This window comes from Beta vulgaris, chromosome 8 (genome assembly GCF_026745355.1).
Source record: "Beta vulgaris subsp. vulgaris cultivar EL10 chromosome 8, EL10.2, whole genome shotgun sequence".
Taxonomy (NCBI): domain Eukaryota; kingdom Viridiplantae; phylum Streptophyta; class Magnoliopsida; order Caryophyllales; family Amaranthaceae; genus Beta; species Beta vulgaris.
Window position 1 is genome coordinate 54,885,953 of NC_079209.1, and position 24,821 is coordinate 54,910,773.

Here is a 24,821-nt window from a genome sequence, read left to right on the forward strand (position 1 = left end):
CTATTTGGACTTTATATATATAGCGCGAAATTCCTGGTATGACCGGCTGTATATAAGAATTTGTGTAAGAAGTAATTAAATTTATAACTAGTTTTGAGTAAATAATATATATAATTTCAAACCGTTTTCTATAAGACACGCGACACATAAAACAAACTGTGTAATGCATGCGTGATGCGTGCACACGAAATTCAAATATGCGGATCCAATAGACTTCATGGATCAAATCATAACGCCATGCAAAATCAGCTATTCAACTAGAACCATTCATTTGCTCAAAAGAAAAAAAAAAATCTAGAACCAATCATTGGAACAAATCCATTGTTGATAAGATTATTATCGACACAAGCCACTCAAATGCCATACGTTCTACATGCATGCAAACTATTTGAAAACGTGATCAAATAAAAAGGAACAAAAGACAAATTAACAGATCAGGAAAAGGATACCTTTATGTAACTCTTTTGTTGCTTTCTCATTTTTTTGATTATAAATTCAGCCCCAAGATAATGAAATCTATGCCAAACAAGGAGTAACTTTTACGAGGGAGAGCATAAAAAAAATGCTAGAAGTTAAGTGGTTAGTGTTGCTCATTAGTATTATAATTAGCATTAGTAGTTCAAGTAAGGGAACTAATGGTGATACTAGTGTCACGAGTAAATACGTTAGGAAAAATCCTGCATCCTTTGATATTCCTCTTGACAGTGATATCATTGCTGCTCCTAAAGCCCACAATGCTCCACAACAGGTATTTATGCACTCTATATCTTCATGTAATATAATCAGATTTTCATAACTTCATGTAATCCATGTGGAATATCACCCCGAGTTCCACGGCATTTGCCTAGGGTTCGAATCCTCATCCCAACAATATGTTGGGGCATTTACTTTTGGGCCGTTTAGCCTTATACCCAGGCTATGAGTTGGTGTGCCTTGCAGGTTAGTAGCCTAGTAAAGGTTGGTCTTCGGACCAATTATCTTTCCTAATAATAAAAAAAAAACTTCATGTAATGTTATGGAGATTATATTGTCTAATTGTAAGAGACTGCCTACTTTTAAATTAAAATTAGGCAATGGTAAACCCAATATTAAAAAGAAAATTAGCCCAATAGTAACTAGATTAATTTCTTTCGATGATTAGTTTAATATAATCCATTTAGTGACTAAGTATATTTTTACATTAAAATTAGACCGTCTCTTTTAATAATTTTTGATTGTTACATCTACCCACTGGATGGACTATCCATTAAAAATGTAATAAATTTTGCCGAGTTGCACTCCACTAATTAATATCTATCTCTAATAGGTAGATTACCCAGTGAATAGACAAAAATTTTCCCGTAATTATCACCACTTGTGGTTTTATTATTAATAATATTGATGATCATGTCTAGGTACACATTACTCAAGGAGATTATGATGGAAAGGCAGTGATAATCTCATGGGTGACACCTCAGTTACATGGGTCGGATACCGTGTACTATGGAACAACAAAGGGTCGATATACCTCTAAAGCAAAGGCAACAAAAACAAGTTATAGCTTTAATAACTACAAATCTGGACAAATTTATCATTGTCTTGTTGATGGATTAGAGGTAATTATACCTAAACTTATATGTTTACTTGTGAAATTATGGTGTCATTAGTTTTGGTTTTCCTTAACTACTTTAATTTGGGTGTTTTTCATTGTAGTACAACACCAAGTACTATTATAGAATTGGAAGTGGTTCTTCTAGTCGAGAATTTTGGTTTCAAACACCTCCAGAAGTTGGTCCGGATGCTCCATACACATTTGGACTAATCGGTACGTTTTATGGTGGTAAATAATATATGGTGTCGTGATCGAATTGCTAAGTGTCGTCCTAATTTTACTATATATTGTCCTATCTTTTTTTTTTTTCCAACAAGGCTATTATAAAATATTATAAAAAGAAAGATGTTTAGGATGAACAAACATAAAGGCATTAACATGAAATATCCTTATAAAATTCGGCATTTACATCTGTAGTTCTAAGGACTAACAACAAACATTATTTTTAAATAAAATGGTATTATTTCATACGTCGGTTGGTGTTATTAATGCCTAATTATTATTGCTTAATGTTTTCGCTTTAGTTTCTTATATAGTCCAATCCATTGAGGTGCACATAACATTTTCCTAAAAAAATAAAATATAACTCATTAATTGATCGACTAGGTTCAATAATATATTCGGGGTAAGTATAAGGTATAATTAGAGATAACTATACTATCCAATATAGTCTGTAGAAATTTTATAAGGATATTTCATGTTAATGCCTTAATGTTTGTCGTTCTAAGGACTAACATCAAACATTATTTTTCACGCGTCGGTTGCTGTTATGAATGCCTAATTATTGCTTAATGTTTTCGCTTTAGTTTCTTATATAGTCTATCCATTGAGGTGCACATGACATTTTCCTAAAAAAATAAAATATAACTCATTAATTGACTAGGTTCAATAATATATTCAGGGGTAGATATTATAAGGTATAATTAGAGATAACTATACTATCCAATACAGTCTAATAAGTTCACTCGGATATGTTTAAACGAAGAGAACACACTCTTATGAAGGAGTACGTAATGATATAGTATGGTGTTTCTTTTATATGCATGTTTCAGGTGATTTAGGACAAACATTCGACTCAGTTTCCACCTTACAACATTACATGCAAGGCGAAGGGCAGGCTGTGTTGTTCGTGGGAGACCTTACATATGCTGATCAATATTACTACTATGATAAAAGTATGTTTGGTCCGAGATGGGATACATGGGGCCGTTTTGTAGAGCAAAGCACTGCTTATCAACCTTGGATTTGGACTACGGGGAATCATGACATCGATTACTTTCCTTCCTTGGTAATTTTTAACTACTTTGAGGCTATGCTAATTTAGACACATAGTGATGTAGTATATGGCTACAAATTTCTATACTAGATCTAGTTTCATGTACCGCAAAACATGGATGGTGGACTAGAGACCACCTTCCTCTACGTGCTCCTGCTCCAAAAATAATGGAGCCTGTATAATTTTCTTAATTGGGCTTTTCATTTGTTGTTCAAAAAAGATAAACAGTATAAGATTCGTATTTAGAGCGGGCTGACGGCGATTATCTTCAAAAGTTTAAACAACAAAACTTTGATGAATTTCATGTTTTCATTATTCCTTCCCTTATACTTTTACAACTGATCCAAATGTTTTCTTTTGTCTAATCTACAAACAATTAAAAATAAATATATTTTGAGACCCTTATATTTTGAGACCCTTATATTTTGAGGGCCCTTTTACGTCGCCGTGATTGCATGGGTTAAGAACCACCCTGCATGTAGTTTTGTTTGATGCTCTTAATGTGACTTAGCTTTGAGTCTTAGACTATCTCTTTTATATTTTATATATAGAATTTGACAATATTGTGTGTAAGATCCTGAATTTACTTTTCTCAATTTGTATCTAAAAAAATATCAATTTTTGTAACTTTATTTATTTACAATAATAAATATTTTTTATGTATATACTGCACTACATGTGACATTTAACAAAATAGACTTTATATATGATATTCAAGTATATAGTATGCTTAGCTTACATGTGTAAAACCATTTATTTCAGGGCTTGATTGGGAATTTATAACAGATGTATTCAAGTATATACTTAATATGCTTAAATGTATAAAACCATTTATTTCAGGGCTTGTATGGGGATTTCTTGCAATTCAAAACTAGATACCCTACACCATACAAGGCTTCTGGTAGCACAGATGCTCTTTGGTATGCAGTCAGGCGTGGTCCAGCGCACATTATTGTGCTATCTAGCTACTCGGGATTTGGTAATTAAATTCCATTATACTTTTCTCCTTAAAGAAATGAGACAGATCTACTTTCTTTCTGAAGAGAAAATGAGACATATATATGCAAAATCTCATATAAAACTGTCTCGTAGTAATTTATGCTAAGACGGGTGACTTTTTTTTTTTTATCTAAAGGGGTCACTACGAGGGCCGTTTTGAGATTTTGGAGCCCGTGTTCTAATATGAAGATTAGACCCCCAAATTCATAAAAAATAATGATGGAAGGTCGAGTATTAAAGATGGAAAGTTGAAAATTTAAAAATTAATCTTTAAGAAATTCGATTAAGGCCGGAAAACGAGGGTGAGTTCCTCAAATATGAAGTAAATTTGTTTAAAATAATATATTTTAGGGCCCTTATAAATTTGGGGCCCTATGCTGTTGAGCTCTTTGCACACCTCCATCTACCACCCTAGTCACTACGATTACTTTACTCATATGTTGTGGTGAGCAGTGGCCCCTTGTCTAAAAAGTTTGTTATACGTTGTATTACCCATAACTTTAAAGATAATCCTTTTTTTAGGGAAAAAATGAGGTAGACTTACAAAAACTATTATAAATCGGTCTATACAAGTATGAGATAAATATATTGTGAGGTGACATTGATTTTGTTTTAGGGTTTTGCTACATCAAATATCTACTATTTATATATATTTTTAAATTTACAAAGTTTGACTTACATACTTGCCAACAAAAAAAATGGTCATTAATATCTTTGATTACAAAAAAGTAAAGATTATAAAAAGTTAATATTTGAAAAACATATGTTGAGATGAAACTAATATGATCTCACATGACTACAATTTTTACTTATGCATAAATTACAAATAATAATCAAAACAAAATACGAAAATAAACCACATCCTACAATAATAGTTTTATTCCTTATTTATGTTATTGTTCTTATCCATAATATGTTTGACATCTTTCTTTCCAGTAAAATACACTGCTCAATATCATTGGTTGGAAGACGAACTCAAGAAAGTTGACAGGAAGAAGACACCATGGCTAATAGTACTAATGCACATGCCACTCTACAACACCAATTCGGCTCATTACATGGAGGGTGAAAGCATGAGATCTGTCTTTGAGCAATGGTTCATAGACTCCAAAGTGGATGCGGTTTTTGCTGGTCATGTTCATGCATACGAGAGATCTGTAAGTCACAACAAGAATATCACCCTTTTTCGTCCGCCAAAATTGGACGCTAAAAACGCGGGATCGGACGCTAAAGAGATTAGCGTCCGTCAACGGACGCTAAAAGACTGATGCAAAACCCTTGGTCGCTAATTCTTCAATTAGCGTCCCCCAAGCAGACGCTAAAAGTTTAGCGTCCGTCTTTTGACATTTAGCGTCCGATTCTGAACTCGGACGCTAATAAGCGTCCGATTATAAGACGGACGCTAAGACGTACTCTAATATGTGTGATATTATTTTCTTATAAGATTTCATTTTTCCTAGTCGTTATAACCTTGTAAAGATATATACCTTCAACAATTATCCTAGTTTATATAAGATCATGATTTTTTTTTTTCCTCTTTGATAAAAAAAAATTCAGCATAGAGTCTCAAATGTGAAGTACAACATATCAAATGGTGCGTGCAATCCTATCCTAGATGAAGCAGCTCCTTTCTATGTAACGATTGGAGATGGTGGCAACGCTGAAGGAATTGCGGGGGAGTGAGTTTTTTTCCTTCTTCTATTCTTTCCACTTCTTGAAATAATTTAGATATATAATTCTTGATTTTGGAATTGTTGTCGTGTTTTTATAATTGTCTACAAAAAGTTGTCATGTTTTCCAAAATAGAAAGAAAGTATTTATAATTTGTTGGAGTTTTAAGTCTATCTTTTATTAAAAAATTTCAAAAAGAGAGGAGAATATTATTTGTGTTCTAATAGGATGATTTGATTTCATTTAGAAAGTTTTAATAATTAATTAAGTATTTTCAGCTTCTCAAAAGTGTTACTTCATCCTAAAAAGTTATTCCCATTTCTTGTTTTCATTTATGGTACACGTTTTGTATTATTAGTTATATATTAAATATATAAAAGTTTAATTTTTATAATATATTCGCTGAGACAAATCAAACAAGACCGGTCTCACATTACTATCCTTTTTTTTATATATATTAGAAAAAAAAATTAGAAGATTGTTCTTTAGTCTTTACTTATGAAAACTGCTAGGATTGCAAGAAAACATTTGTTGGGATGGAGAGTATTTTTTTCTTATTACACATGATCTTTAATACACAACTTTTAATCATTAACGTCTCCAATTACGTACGTAGTAGAAATACGTACTCCCTTCGTTCCTTAATATAATGCTAGTTTTTTACACTGTCTCCAAAATGGATATTTGACCTTCGATATCTTCATTCTTTATTGATAAAAAATATAAAAAGTTTATACTATAAAACTATATATTAAAACGAATCTAAAAAGACCCCACATGAATGTTTTCTTATATTCATGAGAATATCTGGTTAAAAATTTTAAAGTTTAATCTACCTAAAATAAAATAAACACTATATTATGAGACGAATGGAGTATAAATTTTGACATTTAAAATGCACACTTTGAGATGAGTCTAAAAACAACATTATGTCATAATATTTTCCATATGCATTGATTATGAAAGACGCTCAAAGTTTTTTATTGTTTAATTTGTCCACATGAATAAATGAGTAGCCTTTTTTTTTTGGTGCAGGAAGTATTATAAATTTATAATGTTAATGACTTAATGTTAATAGTGAAACTGTGCAAGACAGAAAATTAAAAAAAGAGTGTCATATATTTTGATTTGATTTATGCAGGTATATAGTTCCACAACCTCATTATTCTGCATTTCGTGAAGCAAGTTTTGGGCATGCCATATTGGATATTAAGAACAAGACTCATGCCTACTATTATTGGCACCGCAACCATGATGGCAACAAAGTTACTGCTGATACATTTGTGTTGCACAATCAATATTGGTAAATGAACCCGATTATTATTATAATTTCTCCCACTAAATTTATGATATTGTACATGATACATTATTGAGGGAAATATCTAATTGTCTCACACTAATTACCTATTAGTAATTTATGGACGCGATATGTGCTTTAGTTATTTTCTTGGTTAGTTATTCTTTCGCGAGTAAACATTTTGAAATTTTTCTTTCCAGGTCAATTATCTATAGCATTTGAATAACTTCGGTTTTTCTTGATTGTGTTATTTTATTAGTAAATAATTTGAAATCAATGAAACACGTATAATGCATAAAGCAATTAGAAATTATATATCACTAACCTTTTGTTGTTTTTAACATAAAGTTGGAGTTGAAACTATGTGATGGTTCGATAATGTTACTTTAGATAAATAGTCTTATTTTATTGATAAAAATATAAGTTTCTAAATACATTATAAATCGTCATCAAGTTTTTACATACTACATTATTATCGATAAAGTATTTCAATAATACACTTCTAATTTTGTTTAGGGACTTTATTTTCTAATCAATGTATAATTATATGTGTGTCATTTTAAATTTATGGTAAATTTCCTTATGTAAAATTATTTTGTTAATTTTTTGTTGATATTCATTGATTGTGCTAACTTTGAGTTGTTTAGGAGTGTTGTTTAAAGTTTTTTTTCTTAAAATATAATTTATTTAACATGGGTAAAAATGTGATTTTAGACGAGGACACTATTATTGCTCCCCTCTTTCCTTGTAGCATAGAAATAGTACATAATATGCTAAAGGTTTAAGGCTTCAATAATATATTTGTTTCGAAGTCAATAATAATAATAAATATATTTATGTGTGTAATTTATTAATTTTTGCAATTTTATGTATATAAATATACTTTAATAAAACTTGTCGATCTCTAGTAAGTTAAGACTATGTATAAGTTTAATGAAATGAACCTAACATTCAATGACAGTATGACACAATTATTATAATATTATGTTGTTGGAGCACATTATTGTGATCTATTGAATGTACATCTTTACTAAATACAAGTCTTCTTGGTCTTGCAGGAAAAGCTAAACCCAGATGATTCGAGCTAGCGCTCCTGCGACATATAATGAGCCACATTCCTCTTATTAATAAGAAATTTTAAGGAGATATTTGATATTTCCACAAAGATTGTATTAAAGTACTCAAACTTGATTCTATTTATTATGATTTGGTTTAAGTTATAAGTTTAGTCTGTTTACAATTGCTGTTTTGCGTGCTCCAAATCCCTCCTCAAACCTAGAAATAATTGGATGACTTAAAATGTCCAAATTTATAAGAATTTAATCATCAATGGTTCATGAGGTACACGTGTGACGCATCTTCGTGCACAATTTTTTTGAATTACAAGAAGGTTATGGCACCCTTCTCTCAAGGAGATACCTAACGAATTTACGATGAGTAAATGAGCTAAATTGAGTTGGTTCCGAATCTAATCAAAATCCAACAAAGCGGTTTAGATGGCCTTTTTTCAGAGTGAAAATGTTTCCCTATTTGCTTAATACTTCATATGGCTATTTTCTTTTCAACTAATGTTTGCTTACTTAACTTATTTGAACTTTATTGAACTTATCTTAACTTAACTGAAATTATTAGATCTTACTTTGTGAGTGTGTGAAACTTGTTTTTGCTTAAATGAACTTTATGATTACCAAGTCTCTAGACTGATGGGGGAGGTCCTCCCTCCTTATCATAACTGTTTGCAAGACTTTCAGGACATGTCCCAATACATATACATATTACTTATCATATTCCTTATCATATTCACATAATTGTTCATCAGTGCTAATGCAACTTCTTTCTCCAATCTCTTAACAACGAGAATCATATAGCAAATTCAATATTAAAAGTATACGGAAAAAGAGTCCTTAAGAAATATATGGAGACATCGCCTTCTTATGGAAAAAGAACCTTAACATACAATGTTGTCACGTGAAGTTCCCACTAAAAGAGATTTTTAAGAACTTCCAACGAAATTCCAAGAAGTTATCTTCCTTGAGATTTATAAAACTGTCTAGTTTTTAGGAAAAATAAAAGTAATTCTTTTCTTTTAATAAAATTAAGTGTATGTTTATAAGCTACTTACTTTTCTTAAAATACTTAAGTATTCTAAGTTTAGTATTACCTTTTAAGAATTCTACTTTGTTAGAGTAAATGGTGTAATTTATGAGGGAATTGTTACTCTACTTCCTCGGAAACTAAGAATTTGTAACCCATATATTGTCATTACCTTTATGACGTTCTTCCTAATGAAATACTTGAAGATAAAAGATAGCAATATCTATATTTTTCCTCCCTTTTTCTATTATTGCTCTTATTAAATACTCCCTCTGTTTTTTTTTTATCTTTCTCACTTTCTATTTACACATCTTCCAATGCAAATTTTTGAACTTAAATATCTTTCATCATATATTAGTAAAAAATTATAACGATTGAATATTAATAATGTACTAATTGAGACGAATCAAACAAGATCCCACATGACTATATTTTTTCTTATAAATTGAAAAAAATTGAGAAGATTCTCTCTAAGTATGAATAGTGTCAAGATTCTAAGTGAGAACAATAAAAAAAAAACAGAGGGAGTAAGTTTTAGGTGTGTAAATAAAGTTTCCTTGACAAGGAGTCTAGTTTAATTAGTGTAGGACTTAAATTATGATGATACCCAAGTTTTATCTTTCATTGTTACATCATTTAGCTACTGCATTAGTCATGTTAAAATTGGCAAAGACTTGATTTACAAAAGGCTATCATTTTCACCAAAAACGACTATCGATTTTTATAAAAGTTGACTGGTTTTAGTAATTTAAAACTTAAAACCTACTACATAACCTTTTAACCATATGACTCGTTAATTAAGGACAAGTAGCTAATGGCTTGTTGTAGTTTATAAGATCCCAACATCATAACAACCATTTTATTCAAGAGTTACAAAGTCTTAATCCAAATATCATGTTTTTAGAGTAAAACAAGCTAAATCCAAGTGGAAACTTCACATGTGTCTAACAAAAACATCAAAATCACTTCATTCCAGATTTATAAACATAAATCAACATGCAACTCAAAATTTTCACATCAATCACAACATTCAATAAGATTATCAAAGCTTAACTCAAAATGGAGTACCCTAGAGTAATGTTTGTGTACCTTGTCCTCTTTGAGAATTCCTCACACTTAATCTTCTTTGAACTCTTGTTCACCTCCTGATTTTCCACTACCTATATACACATTCATATTCCAACATCAATCCTTTGATAATTCCTTCAAGAATTAACCCAAAAATCCAATTACAACCTACAAAATGCTTACCTCAATGACCTTCTTTTTTCCTTGGTTTAGACTAGCTTCCCTTGACCTTTGACTTGTATAAATGACTCTCCAATATCTATCACAAGTTGATGTATCTAAGTATTAGTTTGCATGTAAGATTTACGAAGTTTTGGCGCAAGTTTTATAAAGCGAAGAAGAAAATGTTAGTGCTGTCCCAAGAAGAACAGGACAGGCGAGTGGAGGGAGAGAGAAATGAAACTTCTGGGTTTTTCTGATCCTTGCTCCAAATGCCACAAAATTTTAACCTTAGCTCCTCACATATGTTTAAGACTATGGAGTGGTGACTATTTCAAAGTTGGACTGAGTTTCCTAGGCCCGATTCCCTAATCCCCACAAAGATGTACACAGAAATTCTGATCAGTCCATCCTTTATTTTATCTTTATATACCTCCTTAACCCTTAATACCTAGCTTGAAGATTTTGTAGATGTTCCTAACAAGTTGATATTCATATTCCAAGTCTTACTTTTCCATTTATGTACATTTTTATATTTATTTTAAGCATTTTCTTACCTCCATATCCTAGCTCCTATAAGAGAGTTACTTTTTTTTTGGTGAAATATGTGACTTTTAATTAATTAAGCTATTACACCAGAGTTTATCATTGTCTCGTCCAAGCTTACAATACATTCCGCATGATAGTCATCCATACAAAAGCTAGGGGGAATTGGGAGAAACTTAGTTACATTGTTAAGCCCATCTAGGTCCTCCGTCTTCTTTGCCAAAGCATCTGCTATTTTGTTAAGTTCCTTGCTGCAGTGCATTATCTTGATTTCCTTGAAGCTCTTGCTCAACACCTTGCAGTTTTTGACAACACTCGCATAATGGTTAGCATGGGTCATCTCATGGCCTGGGTCACAAGTTGGGTGGCTACTTTGCAATCCGAAAATAAAACCAAACTTTAAACGCCCCTTTCTTTGGTTATATTCAAACCTTCCCTAATTCCCAGTAATTCTGCTAACAAGGCATTACTCGCAAATGTACACTTTTGGAAACCTACAACCCACCTTCCCTTGTGGTCTCTCACTACCCCCAATCCCACTAACAGGTATGTTGGCTTGAAAGAAAGACGCATCCACATTTACCATCATCTAGTCTCTTGGAACATGGTGAGTTAACCTTAATCTACACAAAAGATCACTCGGTTTCTCTACACTCACGTTTGCTTTTAAGTAAAAAAAAAGGTCGCACTCACGGCCTTGTTAATAATTTCAAGTGGTTTGGACTGGGGGTATCCGGTCTAAACACACGATGATTCCTACTTAACCATATTTCATAAAACAAGAACGGATATAAACGTGACCAAGGGACCATCCGAAACATTAATTGACATCTAAGGTTATCTTGGATCCAGTCCAACATGAAACTTCCTAGGTTAAGATCTACAAACATATGCTCCCAGACCTTTTTTGATTTACTACACCACCTAAATATATGGTCCACATCTTCCACGGATTGAGCACATCGGGGGCACAATGAGTCAGTTGAGATAGAACATTGGTACATGAGTTTTTTGTGAGGTAAAACAGTCAAGGCATGCCAGCCAGAAAAAGAATTGGATCTTTGGGCTTGTGTTTATTTTCCAATCCCATTCAATATCAATGTAAGGAGTGGCGGGATCTGGGTTAAGTAAGCCAGGGAAAGTGAGAATCCCTCATGTGATAGGAAATCAGGACAAAGAGTATCATTTCCTCCGTCCTTGGAGGGCGGGGGTCGACTAAGAATGCGGTCTACAATACCTTGCGGGAGATAGAGACTCAAACTAGATAGATTCCAATTTCCATCAACCACTAAGTCACTTACCCGCAAGTGGTCTTCCACTAGGCTCAGAGGGCCATGCACAAAACTGCGTAACTTTCCTATATTAAGCCAACCATCAAGCCACATGCTAAGCCCCTCTCCATTTCCTAAACACCATGAGCTATTTTGAGCTAACAACATATATTTTGGGATTAATGGTTTCACAATCCTAAATTTAATTGGTTTACTTTATGTATATATTATCTGTAATGACTTTTATTAATTCTTAACATAACACTATTTGAGTAAGGCTATTTCACTTAGACTATTATTTTGGACTGAATTAATGGAGATTCAGTTTGTTAAGGTTAGTGAGTTTCTTCTCATAGTTTTAACTCTATTCAGTTAATTTTGACAAATTTTGACAAATTAAATTCAATCCAGCCCGAAAAAAAATTGTCTTTTTTTTTTCAAAAGAGTTGAGAGAAATTGATAGTAAGTTGAAGGGCGTGTTCGGCACAAGCTTTTTAAGTAGCTTTTAGTGTCTTGACTAGGTCAAAACACTAATTAGAAAAAATAAGAGTGTTTGGCAAGGTAGTGGTGTAAGTAGCTTTTAGTGGTACAAGTAGTGTTTTAGTAGTATTTGTCAAAAGCTACAATTTGTAGCTTTTGGGTAGCTTTTAGTGGTATATAAATTATATGTTAAAGTTTTATTTGAATTTTTAACTAGTTATTCTTAAACAGCTACTTTGACAACTTCTTTTACCGAACATCAATATTTTACACCGCTACTTGGACAACTAACAGCTAACAGCTACACACCAACCACTAACAGCTACCAGTATAGCTAACCGCTACTCTTACAACTAAAAGTTATCACCACAGCTACTGTTGTCCAACACGCCCGAAGTAATGATAATCTAAATCCAATCCACGAGAAATGCCTAGAATCTCTCCTTAAAAAAGACGACATACAAATTTTGTTTTGTACCTAAAGCATCCATGTTTCAAGCATGGGTTTCTGTCAATTTACGCCTTATCCCCCATATTATTAAAGTCTCAAAATGACTTGTTAATCATCTTCAATTCACCCATCATTTCACCCTTTCTCTATCTTCACTCATCCCCATCTGCTGATGCTTCAAGGTAATGCTTCCACTACCTCCAAAAATTTGCAATTTTATCCCTCAATTTACTTATTTGTTCCCTTTTTTTAGTGTAAATCCTTTTACTGGACTATTAATTTGTTGATCCCATATGTAAATTGTATTGTTGCAGATTTAATCATAGTAGTTTAAGTCAATGAATGGAAGTTAAATGCAGTTCTTTTTTTTTTTTGATCAATTTGTTGATCCATTAGTTGTCGGATTAAGTGTAAGTATTTGATTTAACTTGTGGGTTTTATTTATGAAGTGTTTACTAGAAATGGGTCATCTGAAAAAGTTGAAATATTTATAGTGATTTAGGGTGGTTTTGGCATTACCAGATGAAAAATGAGGAGTTAGTGGAAATGGGTATTTTAATAGGTGAAAAGCTTGATGGAAAATGATTTTTTTTGTCTCCAATGCGCATTTTTTATCATCGATATATTTAATTATGTTTTAAACAAAGTTATAATTTGTTAATGTTTAGAAAATAGACACAGAGCTAACAAAATCTCATATGATTTTTAATAGTTATAGAAGTATGTATTAGGGAAAAAGTATGGTCAAAGTTTATAAAGTTTTACTTTGAAAAGAGAAGTGGAACAACTATTAGAGAGGAGAGGGAGTATTTGGCAAGACTAGTTGAAATTGATATTCTAGCATGTAGTTGAAATAAAGTAATTTAGTTGAAAAGTGGTTGAAGTCTAGAAAAAAGCTAGCTGAAAGTTAATCAATCCTACAAGCTACATTCCTTGGCTGAAATGGTAAGCTAACTCAAAGTTGAAAAGCTATCTTAACAGACATGATGATATTCAATTTGGGAGCTTAAAAGAAATATTAGTGAGTTGAAAAGGATTAGCCAGTATAAATTGGGAGTAGAAAAGAAAATAAGTTGGGTGAAACTGTGAATGGTATTTGAAATGCTTGCAAATGCTTCCTTTGATTTAGTATGCTAAGTAACAGTCTGCTTTGAGATCATGGTGCTTTTATTGGGGTAAGGTGATTAGCAATTGGGAACGGGTTGGTGAAACTATATTTTAGGCAACTTTGTCATGTGAAGTCCATCAAATTTAGTGGCCAAGTTCGGTGCTGCTTCGAATTAAGATGCTTTTCTTTGGGTCAAAACATATTGTAGCTCATTTATTCATAAGTCGTTTGATTACTGCTATTAAAAAGGAAAAAAAGCTTTGGGATAAAAGAACCATTGATTCTAACTAAATTATATGCTTTTAGAAAGTTGCCAATGATATGCCACCTTCGCATCCCTTTTCTTTGTGTTGGCATAAGGATTGATTACTTGGTATTTCTTCTATGATGCTGATATATACTCTCTCCGTCTAGAAGCACGCACCTTAGATATTTTGTTTGGCACAAATATTAAGGAGGGAGTATTATCAATTGTGTGGGGGGATGCGGGCCATTTAGTGGGCCCTCAGCTAAAAACTATAGATTGATGTAAGTTTTTATTCATTGTATTTGGTGGACCCTTGGTATTTTGACACAATTCTAAATGAAAAGATGGGTGAAGTATTGAGAGACGAAGGGAGTATATAATAGAGTCAGCTTTATATGACTGCGCATGTGTTGTGACTGTAATTGTGGTTGGTGTTGGTGCTGCTATTGGGTGACTATTTGGAGATTGGAAGCTGCCCGATTCACTGATTGTTTCCCCAAGTATACTATATCAACATTATAGTAGTTGTTACACTATCTAGTCGTAATATTGCACTGAGTGATGTATGGTATTGTTTATATGCAACAGTCTATTTAAGCATCAGCTGACTTTCAGTACTAAACTACCAATGATGAGGATGGAGAGGGTTCTTTCGTGGACATGTCAGCTTCTGTTTGTATCTCTTGTCTTCTTGAGTTATGCTCACAAGGGGGATGCTGGGTTAACAAGCACTTTTATTAGGTCAGAGTGGCCAGCAACTGATATACCTCTTGATAATGAAGTATTTGCTGTTCCAAAGGGTCATAATGCACCTCAACAAGTAAGCATCTACACTCCTGACTCTAATAAATTCGGAAGCTCAACATCAACAATGTTCTCGTATGCCCAAGTTAACTTTCTGCATTATGGATTTATCCACTTCGATGATTAAACAATTATTCAAGAACTTAGTTTGTCCAGAAACATACTGAGAATTCAATTTCTTGTTCCTTTCTTTGTGTTTTGTCTTGTTTTGTTGTGCTCAATTTTCAATTGAAGCTGGTTACTCCAAAAAAGAAGAAACCTCTTGTTGCTCTATGTGCGTGATCGACTAGTTCATGGGATTTGCATGTGGTGTTGCTGAATTAGTGACATACTATGTGCTCCTGCAAAAAAATTTCCTTCTTCTTGTGGGGAGGAGGATTTGAATGGTTTCAAGTTAGTTGTAGGAGTTCTTTCGGATGTGCGCTGTTGGTATAGGAAATGGGTGCAATCATTTGCAAATATTGAGTGTTAAAGAATGGTTAAATATTAGAAATAAAAAGACTAGTTGAGAGAAGATATTTAGGTTCATCATATCCATTTTTTAACTTAGTCATTGAGAAATAGAAGCCATAGTTCTCTAGTAAAATTAGTGATTTAGAGCATCCTTCCGAAGTTTGTGCTCAAAATTGTTGCCATTCCACCTTATTTATCTGGTGATTTCAAGGCTCTAACTTGGTCTTATGAGTGTGTTATTAAGTACCCATTTTTGTTGCTTAAATTAAGTTTCTAAAGGCTTTAGATGGTCCATGATGGATTAGGAGGCTTGGTGTTTATTTTAAGGGTTTGAAGATGAACTTACGGTTATGAGTTTGAAAAATTGAAGATCTATAACTCCTCTATGGATAATATGAAGGTGAAATCTTTGTGATACAAGTAAGGTTTGAGAGTTTTCCAATGAGCATCACATGCATGATTTAGGTAAGTATTGAAGGAGATATGACCGTTTAAAGCTGATCTGTGCGAGCTGCATGGCTAGGTTGTGGTAGGGGCATGTGGGTGTTCCTGCAATGGTCTTTCCCCACGACCCAAAACTCTAACTTGCACAGCCAATGAGTGCTGGGGAGTAGGGAGTATGGTCGTACGGCCTTGGGTGTGAAGTAGCTTGTGACTGTTTTTATAGTATGCAGTATGTACCAATTGTTTTGTAGTTGATACTAGGTTTTCACTTGTATTTGAGGCCTCGATTGAAGTTGTATTAGGATTGGCCTATGTTATGTTTAGCCTCCAAATATATATATTAAATATCATTTAAGGAGAATACCTCATTAGCTTGAACGATTTTATGGAGAAGTGATCATTAGGACTGAGTATATGTCCCTTCTATTTTTTTTATTTGATAGTTTTGATCCTTTGTGTAATTCTCTCTTTTATTGATTCCATTCATCATTACTTTGTGCTGGATCAGTGAAACGTAGCTCTAAGATTGTGTTGGGTTTGTGTTTGCTTGGTCTACAGTGCACAGTTTAACAGCAAGGCCCCTTGGGAGTGTTGGGGGAGGGGGGGTGTTGGGAGGGGTAAGGGTAAGGGTTTGATAGTTTAACCCTGAACTTGTGAGATACAAACTTTTACTACTAAAGCAAGCAATGTACAAACCTTTATCTTTTTGGTGACAGAAATTAAAAATCTATCCCTTTACACCAAAATAATTTAAGAAACTACCCTATCATCTTTATGGTGAAGTATTTTGGATCAAATTTCAACTCTCTTGCAAGGGCCTCACTTGCATAAGTAAGTAAAAATTATAACTATCATCGATAACAACCTGCTAACTTGGCTTGTTACTAACATCCTAGTAACAACCCTGATCATAAGTCCAATGTGCTTAAAGTTAAATATTATCCTTTTGACTAATGCTGGGAAGGATGATGTTGTGTTCCCTGACAATGAACTTCAGTGTTTCAGAAATGAGATATTCGCCGAGCTCTAAAGCCTTTTTTATGATTTTGGGTGCTATGATGCAGGTGCACATCACACAAGGTGACTATGATGGAAAAGCTGTTATAATCTCATGGGTGACACCTGATGAACCAGGATCCAGCAAAGTGCAATATGGAACATCAGAGGATAAATTTGATTTTACTGCAGAGGGTACAGTTGCAAACTACAGCTTTTACAAGTATAATTCTGGACACATCCATCATTGTCTTGTTGATGGTCTTGAGGTACTACAGTTAGTTGCAATAGTTACATCTATTTCCATTCCATTTATATCTCTTGTTTATTCTCTTCCCTTCCTTTGTCTTATGTAATACAGTATGACAAGAAGTACTATTACAAGATAGGAAGTGGTGACTCATCCCGCAAATTTTGGTTTCAAACTCCTCCTGAGGTTAATCCAGATACTTCGTACAAATTTGGCATAATTGGTTAGTTGTCCCTTTTCTTTGTGTGGGAGTCATTTAGTTCATTGTCTTTTGGAATACATCTGTTCCTTCTTTCTTATTTATGAAATTAACTGATCCAGCATGTAGCCTCTAGCTATACTTGTATAGATGTAAGCAGTAAGCTTGACTGCTTGAGTGATATTAGCTGGTTTTATGGAACACTATTTATTCAAGTGTTACTTCAGAAGAGATCTTCCTTACATAGATTACAAAGGCCTAACAGTGCTGTTGCCTATACCAAAAGATATCAGGATCGAACTGGAAGTGATGCACATTGTTTCATTCTCTTTTCTTATATATGAAGAGTACCAAATTAGTACTTCTGTAGATTATATTGTCTGTGCTGGTGACACCTGATTTTCATTACAGAGTTCATGTTTACTCTCTTTATCCTTCCCCTTCCTTTGGCTAAAGAGAGTAAGAGATTCACCGAGAACTTACAGCAGGAACTCACATTCTTTTGGATCTGTTTCAGGTGACTTGGGCCAGACATATAACTCTCTCTCAACACTTGAGCATTACCATCAAAGTGGGGCTCAAGCCATCTTATTTGTTGGGGATCTTTCTTACGCTGACAGATATCATAAAAATGATATTGGAATGCGATGGGATACATGGGGCCGTTTTGCTGAAAGAATCGCTGCATACCAGCCTTGGATTTGGTCAGCTGGAAATCATGAGATAGAATACATGCCTGACTTGGTAAAACTTTTGGATTCTTCTCTTATTTGATCAACTCGGATGTTCTTTTTCATTATTTCCCAAAAGATTCCTCTTCAATCTTGTTAAGGTCTTGGGATCATAAACGAGTGCACATACAGGGAAGGTAAAGTAGTTGTGGTGTAGATTTATTTTTCCATGTAATCGGAGAATCGCATCTGCTAGGCTAATCGCGGAGAATTTATCAGGTGATTATGTCATTTTCAGAGGGATAAGAAGCAGACAATTGTTTGAAAAATTGCCTTCCAGTTTGTGCGTGTTGGGTGTGGGGACTGGGTTGGGGGGATTCTTATGTTTTATGGCTGTCACAAATGATAGAAACTATCAGAAGAATCTTTGGCAGATATGGCTTTTATTGCTGAGACTTAGACTTATCCAGTTGTCAGATATCTAATGTGGTTGGCGTACTTTGTCTTTATAGTTGGTCCTTGGAGGAGGATATTAGTCCTCATCATGGAATTAAAACTCAGTCGTTTCGCTATGGATTTGGAATTTGCCGTTCCGGGAAATCCCATTATAGAACACCGCGACAAAAATCACGTTCTTCTCGCCGCGTCGTCCATTACGTCCTTCACTATGGTGACTCGCTGCGTTAGAGTGTTCTTATTTCCGCAACGTCCATTCTTTTGACAAAATTGACAAAAGAAAAGACATAAATAGTAAGAAAAACAACATGCACACACTCAAGAAGGGAGAATAATTTAGTGGGGACATTTATGTTTGGATGTATATGAGTGGTTTCATATATTATAATGAAGAAATACTTATTACACTATAAATCTGCAAATATGACGTTAAATCCCTTATATGTGAAATTTTTGAAAAAATTCATGCCGTGTTAGTCGCGATCCATTCCATACATCCGATACAAACTGTTTCCGTGATAACGTGATAGTTATCGCGATCATGAGCACATCCGCGATTTTTTTCTATGGCACGACGGTGATATGTAGTAATTATATTATATATGTGTATATCTTCAGGAACGTTCCTTACCAATATTAAAGGTAACGCAACTCTACTCTCAGTTATGTCTTTTGCTTCGTAAATACTACCTCTGTTTTTTTTGTAGTTGCAACATTTCCCATTTCAGGAAGTTGCATATTACTTGCAAAATCGACATCTTTGGCAAAAGATATCCCCTCCTTTTCTCTCCTAGTTCATGGGTTCCCTTTTACTTTATCTCTCTCTCCTAATTTTTTGTACCATGCATCAATGTTGCAAGTAACACAAAAAACACCAAAAGTATTCATTACCAACCATTACCATTTTAGCGATGAAAGTGAGTAGTAATGGGAACTTATGAAGATAAAGACATATTTGGGAGTGAGTTGCATGACCATGGACTTTCATATGGGACTTTGCGAAATTACTCAGAAAACTCATCACAATTTCAATCATTTATTATCGCCTATTAAAGGGACCAAAAATTGTAAGGTGCTATCTATCTAAATTGAATCCACATAATCAAAAGTAATGTCATTTGCCAAATGTTTTGCTTTGTTTTGTCCTGTTTATGAATCTTGTTTACAATGCTAATCAACCTATTTCTTTGATTTTCTCCTTTTGTCTATGAATAAGTAAATCCTCTTACTAATAGAAGCTGTGGTATTTACCGTTGGATGCTTCTACAGATTTTTTGTGCCTTACGTAAAGCAAATATCAGAGTGCATATATATCTTTTTTTATTATTTATGTTCACTATTGATTGTTATTCATTATTGTGTTCAGGGAGAAGTTGTGCCTTTTAAATCATACCTCCACAGATACGCAACACCTTATGCAGCTTCTCAAAGCAGTAGTTCTCTTTGGTATGCTATCCGGCGCGCATCTGCCCATATTATTGTGCTCTCCAGCTATTCTCCCTTTGGTAAGCTTCTGTCAGAGATTAGCTCACTATCTTGCATCTATCTCGTTGAACAACTTATGCACTAGGTAGCGGAGGGGGGAGGGGGAGTAGTTAATGGTCATACAATCATGCCACATAATTAGCTGTCAAGCAATTAAATGTCTGTAATGCTGTACATAATAGTTCAGTTGTATTCCTTCTGGCCAAAGCAGATCGTTGCTGAGTCCATCAGGTAGTCTGGTAGTGTAATTTAAAAATATGAGTCGACAAGCTTCTTCTTTCCCCAATTTTATGATATTCATGGAGCTTATGTTGACTTGATATCAAATATCAGAAATGGGCATGGCACTTGAAGAAGTGTTGAAACTTGAAAGCACTTTAGATACAGTAAAATTTTATGTTATGTGAAAGGAGGGGTTTCAGAAAGGACCTTTTGTGTCCTTTAACATGGTAAAGAAAGGAAGAGAGTTTTGAAATGTTACTGATTAGCAAATAAATTAATGGAATAGGAAAGGTTAAGTTCAACGTTTGGAGGACAAAAATTGATTGTTGCCGAATCTTTGGAACCTTGGGGGGAAAGAAATCGTTTCTCAGCCATGCCATATGTGCTTCAGAATGAGTGTTCAAAATATCCATGGGAAAGCTGTGGGATTCTAGGTCCTCTGCGATGGTGTGTGTCTTCTCATTTGATGATTTTCGTTTTCACCTATGTAATTCTGCAAATATGAAGTATGACACATGAGTGTAGAGTCGGATAGTTCTGTGAGGTTGTGGTTTGTTCACAAAATTTTGGTGGTTGGCTTACAGTTTGCTTGGTGTTCCCTTAAAGACGTGATCAGTGAGTACTTGGCTCCAGGCTTTGGCAAAGGAATCTCCCAATCCCAGAGTGAATATTGGATCAGAATAAAGAGTGAATCTAGGGTGTATTCAGTCAGTGGCTTCTAGGTGTCAACCAGGTATACCTTGGTCCTAAAAGACTGTCACTCCTACATTAGTGTGCATAACCAACCCAGCAGGGAGTTTTAAGTAGAATGTCCTTTACACACTAATGTTCATAATTTCATATTATATAATGGAGGGGGTATTAACTAACCGTGCTTTAATTTACAAGGGTCTGTTGCAACGTTGAAGTAATTCGGTGTGCTATGACTTATGTGGGATTATGGATACCTGAATTTATATCCTAAAGTAGCACCCTTGAAGGCCTACCAAATGAGCCACTAAGATCATGCTGGCGATGGTAGATATGAGCTACAGGCCTTGGCTTCAAGGTTTGCAGGTCAATTGAACCATGACTCATAATTCAATAATTACTTAATTAGTGTACTTATATCCTAAAGTAGCACCCTTGAAGGCCTACCAAATGAGCCGCTAAGATCATGCTGGCGATGCTAGATTTGAGCTATTGGCCTTGGCTTCAAGGTTCGCAGATCAATTGAGCCATGACTCATAATGCAATAATTAGTCAGCAATACATGTAACTCACTTAAAATGGATAGTTCAAACTTTCTTCATCTATCTCAGTGCTTGCCATGCGATTCTTCTCAGAAGTCCATGAGCTTATGTTTTTCTTTGTTACTCTTGTAGTTTTCTTTTATCTCAGTGCTTGCCATGCGATTCTTCTCAGAAGTCCATGAGCTTATGTTTTTCTTTGTTACTCTTGTAGTTTTCTTTTTTCTGGTAGCTGAAGTTGTTATATTATTCCTTAACAGTGAAATACACACCACAATGGAAGTGGCTTAGTGAAGAACTGAAGAAGGTGGACAGGGAAAAGACGCCATGGTTAATTGTTTTGATGCACGTCCCAATTTACAACAGCAACGAAGCACATTTTATGGAGGGTGAAAGTATGCGATCTGTCTTTGAGGAATGGTTTGTTAATTACAAAGTTGATGTAATCTTCGCAGGCCATGTTCATGCATATGAAAGATCGGTAGGTTTTTCTGTCTACATTAATATTTATGAGGCAAAAAATAACCTAATTGATGAATCATAAAGATGGATTCAGTGAAGGAAGTTCATGTCTTATTTTGTGTTGAAATCTAAAACAAATCTGTCGATCCAGTACGATGACTTTGTAAAACTTTTTACTGTTTTGCCACATAGACTTTTGGACTTTTGGTTATATATATGCCTCCGAAAGAACTATATAAACAAGGATCTGAATTACAATCAATTTCATAGTTCAGCTATGCAAGCATGACATGTTAATGGTCTTGTTTAAAATTGTATTTACTTCCCTTTATGAACGGATGATCTTTTTATTGGCTGGACAAGTTTCTTAACTAATACTTCATCTCTCTTTTGCTAGTATCGGATCTCAAATATACGCTATAATGTATCTAGTGGTGAACGTTATCCTGTACCGGACAAAGCAGCTCCTGTTTATATAACTGTTGGAGATGGGGGAAATCAAGAAGGTCTTGCGGGAAGGTGAGACTAACATTTTACTCCATTGAATAAGCCTAAAAGTCATGTTGTGCCATTTCTTCATTTATGAGATCTTTTTGAACAGGTCATTCAGAGTATTTCTTTTTGTCATGCAGGTTCAGAGATCCACAACCTGAATATTCTGCATTCAGAGAATCTAGTTATGGACATTCAACCTTAGAGATTAAGAACAGAACACATGCGTTCTACCACTGGAATCGAAATGATGATGGAAAGAAAGTGCCTACTGACTCCATGGTTTTACTGAACCAGTACTGGTAAGCTCATTATTTGACTTTGTTTGGAGATAATTTACATACCTCCAGGAACTTTAGTGAACATATTTGGCCACAACTAGATTTATCATAAAACGAGTTTACTATTGATACCTAATTGTGAAGTATATTATGTTATTTCGATTAAAGACTACAATGTCAAATTCATTATGTAGTGACTGCGGTCAATGATCCTTGCACACGCGCGTGCGGCTGTGTGAACACACACACATGAATGATACAAGTACAACTTATAAACCAAGTTAATTAATTAGTTTAGCTTGTCATCATCAAATACATGTAAGGCTAAAATATTAGCTAAGAAATTACTCCGCATGAAATAAAGGTTTTAGAGTTGATTGTTTGATTCGTAATACATGTTGTCTTACATTTTTAATGCAAGAATCTGACTACTTTTGTATTATTATCGTGTAAATCATAAATGATTCCACTACCATGCATGAAACCTTGTTAAATCCTTGTTGCTTATTGAGCCATAGTGTAAGCAGCGTAGCATGTGAAACTGATTCTTACATGGTATGTATAATTTTTACAATAATCATATTTATCATGAATGTTTGTTCTCTCCCTTGATCTTCAAAAATAATTTCTTTTGTCTGTCAGGTGTAAGGTCAAATACATTGAGTGCATGTTTAGTTCAACTATAAAATGGGATCGGATGAAGGGTAGAAATGGTGATAATAACTGTTCTTTTTATGAAACACTAACAAGTATTGGATTGAGATTTGAGAAAGATATCATGCTGTGTTACATAGGGTTGAGGAGGGTAATAAGTAATAACTCAGGGAATAGTTACCGTCAAGAAATGGAAACCATTACTCCACCCTTTGTACCAAACAACATCAAAAGAAAATCGTTTTCTTTTTTTCCGTTACCAGCACCTATAGATCTCACACCAAACATTCTCTAATATAAGTGTGAACTGTTGAAACTAGCTCTCAAGTATCCGAGTCGAGCATGTCATTACTTTTTTTATGGGAGCATCAATGTGCTATGCTCTTCATATATATGGAAAACCTGATGTAAAGTAGCAGTAGCACTATAACTGTGTATTTTAACTCTCTTCGGTGAACCTGATTTAGATAATTTATTGTTATGGTGGTACAGGGCAAGCAATAAACGGCGAAGAAAGCTGGAGAAGCCACTATTTGGGAGTGCTGTGTTCTAATGTTAATATTAAAGGGCGATGCCTTGTAATGTTATGTCGTGGTGAATGAGCAATAAACGTGTTATATGCATTAGAAAATCAATTCCATGTATGGTCTATGGTGTAACTCTATGGTGCCGGTAACAGAAGTTTCAAGGGAAGAGGTCCGGTAAGCACATGACCTAGCAGTCACTTGTCGTAAAACTCTATGGTGCTTTAGTTGGAGATCTACATCTCAAAAGTACCATGTCTTTTCTATTCTTATGTTTGCTCCTTTCATTAGTTGCAACACTTTCCTATATCCGAAGTTTTAAAATCATTGTTGCATACCCTTTTTGTATATGTGGGTTCTTTCTTTCTTTATTTATTTATTATTTAGATATGTTTTATATCTCTTCTATTACATGGATCTTAAAATATTGCGCATCTCTTTTGTCTGTAAAAGGGAATACGATATTGAAATATTATGCTACTGTATGGAGACTTAGATTGAAGCTTGCACCCTAAATGATGTTGAGCTCTATATAGTTTAGTTTTTATATCTATACTAATATATTAAAAGGCGTTCCTAAATGTGGAACGGTGCCATGTGGCACTCCCTAGATCATTTTACTCCATGTAATCCTCATACAATAAAAAAAAAACTAGAAATTGCATAGCATAAGGTTTGATCCCATGACCTCAAGGTCATATATTAAAGTCTTAACCACTGGACCAAGTGATATTTTGTGTATGAAAATTCTCCTTACCCGAGGCATAGTCTGGGCCTAATAACTAGTTATTCTCCTAAACGAAGCTTCTTAGGGTTATGAAAGGCCCTTTGATAACATATAATGGTCAAGGGACCTTTAAGGCATGCATTAGAATTCTATTCGATTGATGAAAATGCCACAACAGACATGGTAATATGGTATGTTAGTGTTTTTTACCACT

At 34.1% G+C, this 24,821-nt stretch overlaps 2 protein-coding genes across 3 annotated transcripts; both read left to right on the forward strand.

The window, feature by feature from the left end:
• The first annotated feature begins 497 nt into the window (after positions 1–497).
• Positions 498–8,057, forward strand: LOC104901943 (bifunctional purple acid phosphatase 26). The gene is made up of 9 exons (XM_010689571.4): positions 498–748; positions 1,395–1,595; positions 1,693–1,804; positions 2,644–2,879; positions 3,708–3,846; positions 4,803–5,023; positions 5,424–5,545; positions 6,679–6,840; positions 7,893–8,057. The coding sequence occupies exons 1-9, from the start codon at positions 563–565 to the stop codon at positions 7,900–7,902; spliced, it is 1,389 nt and encodes a 462-aa protein (XP_010687873.1). The 5' UTR covers positions 498–562; the 3' UTR covers positions 7,903–8,057.
• A 4,869-nt stretch (positions 8,058–12,926) lies between these two features.
• LOC104901944 (bifunctional purple acid phosphatase 26) lies at positions 12,927–24,277 on the forward strand. 2 transcript variants are annotated; one of them, XM_010689572.4, is made up of 10 exons: positions 12,927–13,085; positions 14,847–15,078; positions 17,024–17,224; positions 17,317–17,428; positions 17,922–18,148; positions 19,898–20,036; positions 21,728–21,948; positions 22,327–22,448; positions 22,562–22,723; positions 23,849–24,277. In XM_010689572.4, exons 2-10 carry the CDS (start codon positions 14,887–14,889, stop codon positions 23,907–23,909), a joined length of 1,437 nt encoding a protein of 478 aa, XP_010687874.1. In that variant the 5' UTR covers positions 12,927–13,085; positions 14,847–14,886; the 3' UTR covers positions 23,910–24,277. The 2 variants fall into 2 exon arrangements, with proteins under 2 accessions (XP_010687874.1, XP_048490414.1); XM_048634457.1 differs by lacking the exon at positions 12,927–13,085 and adding an exon at positions 14,649–14,758.
• The last annotated feature ends 544 nt before the right edge of the window (positions 24,278–24,821 follow it).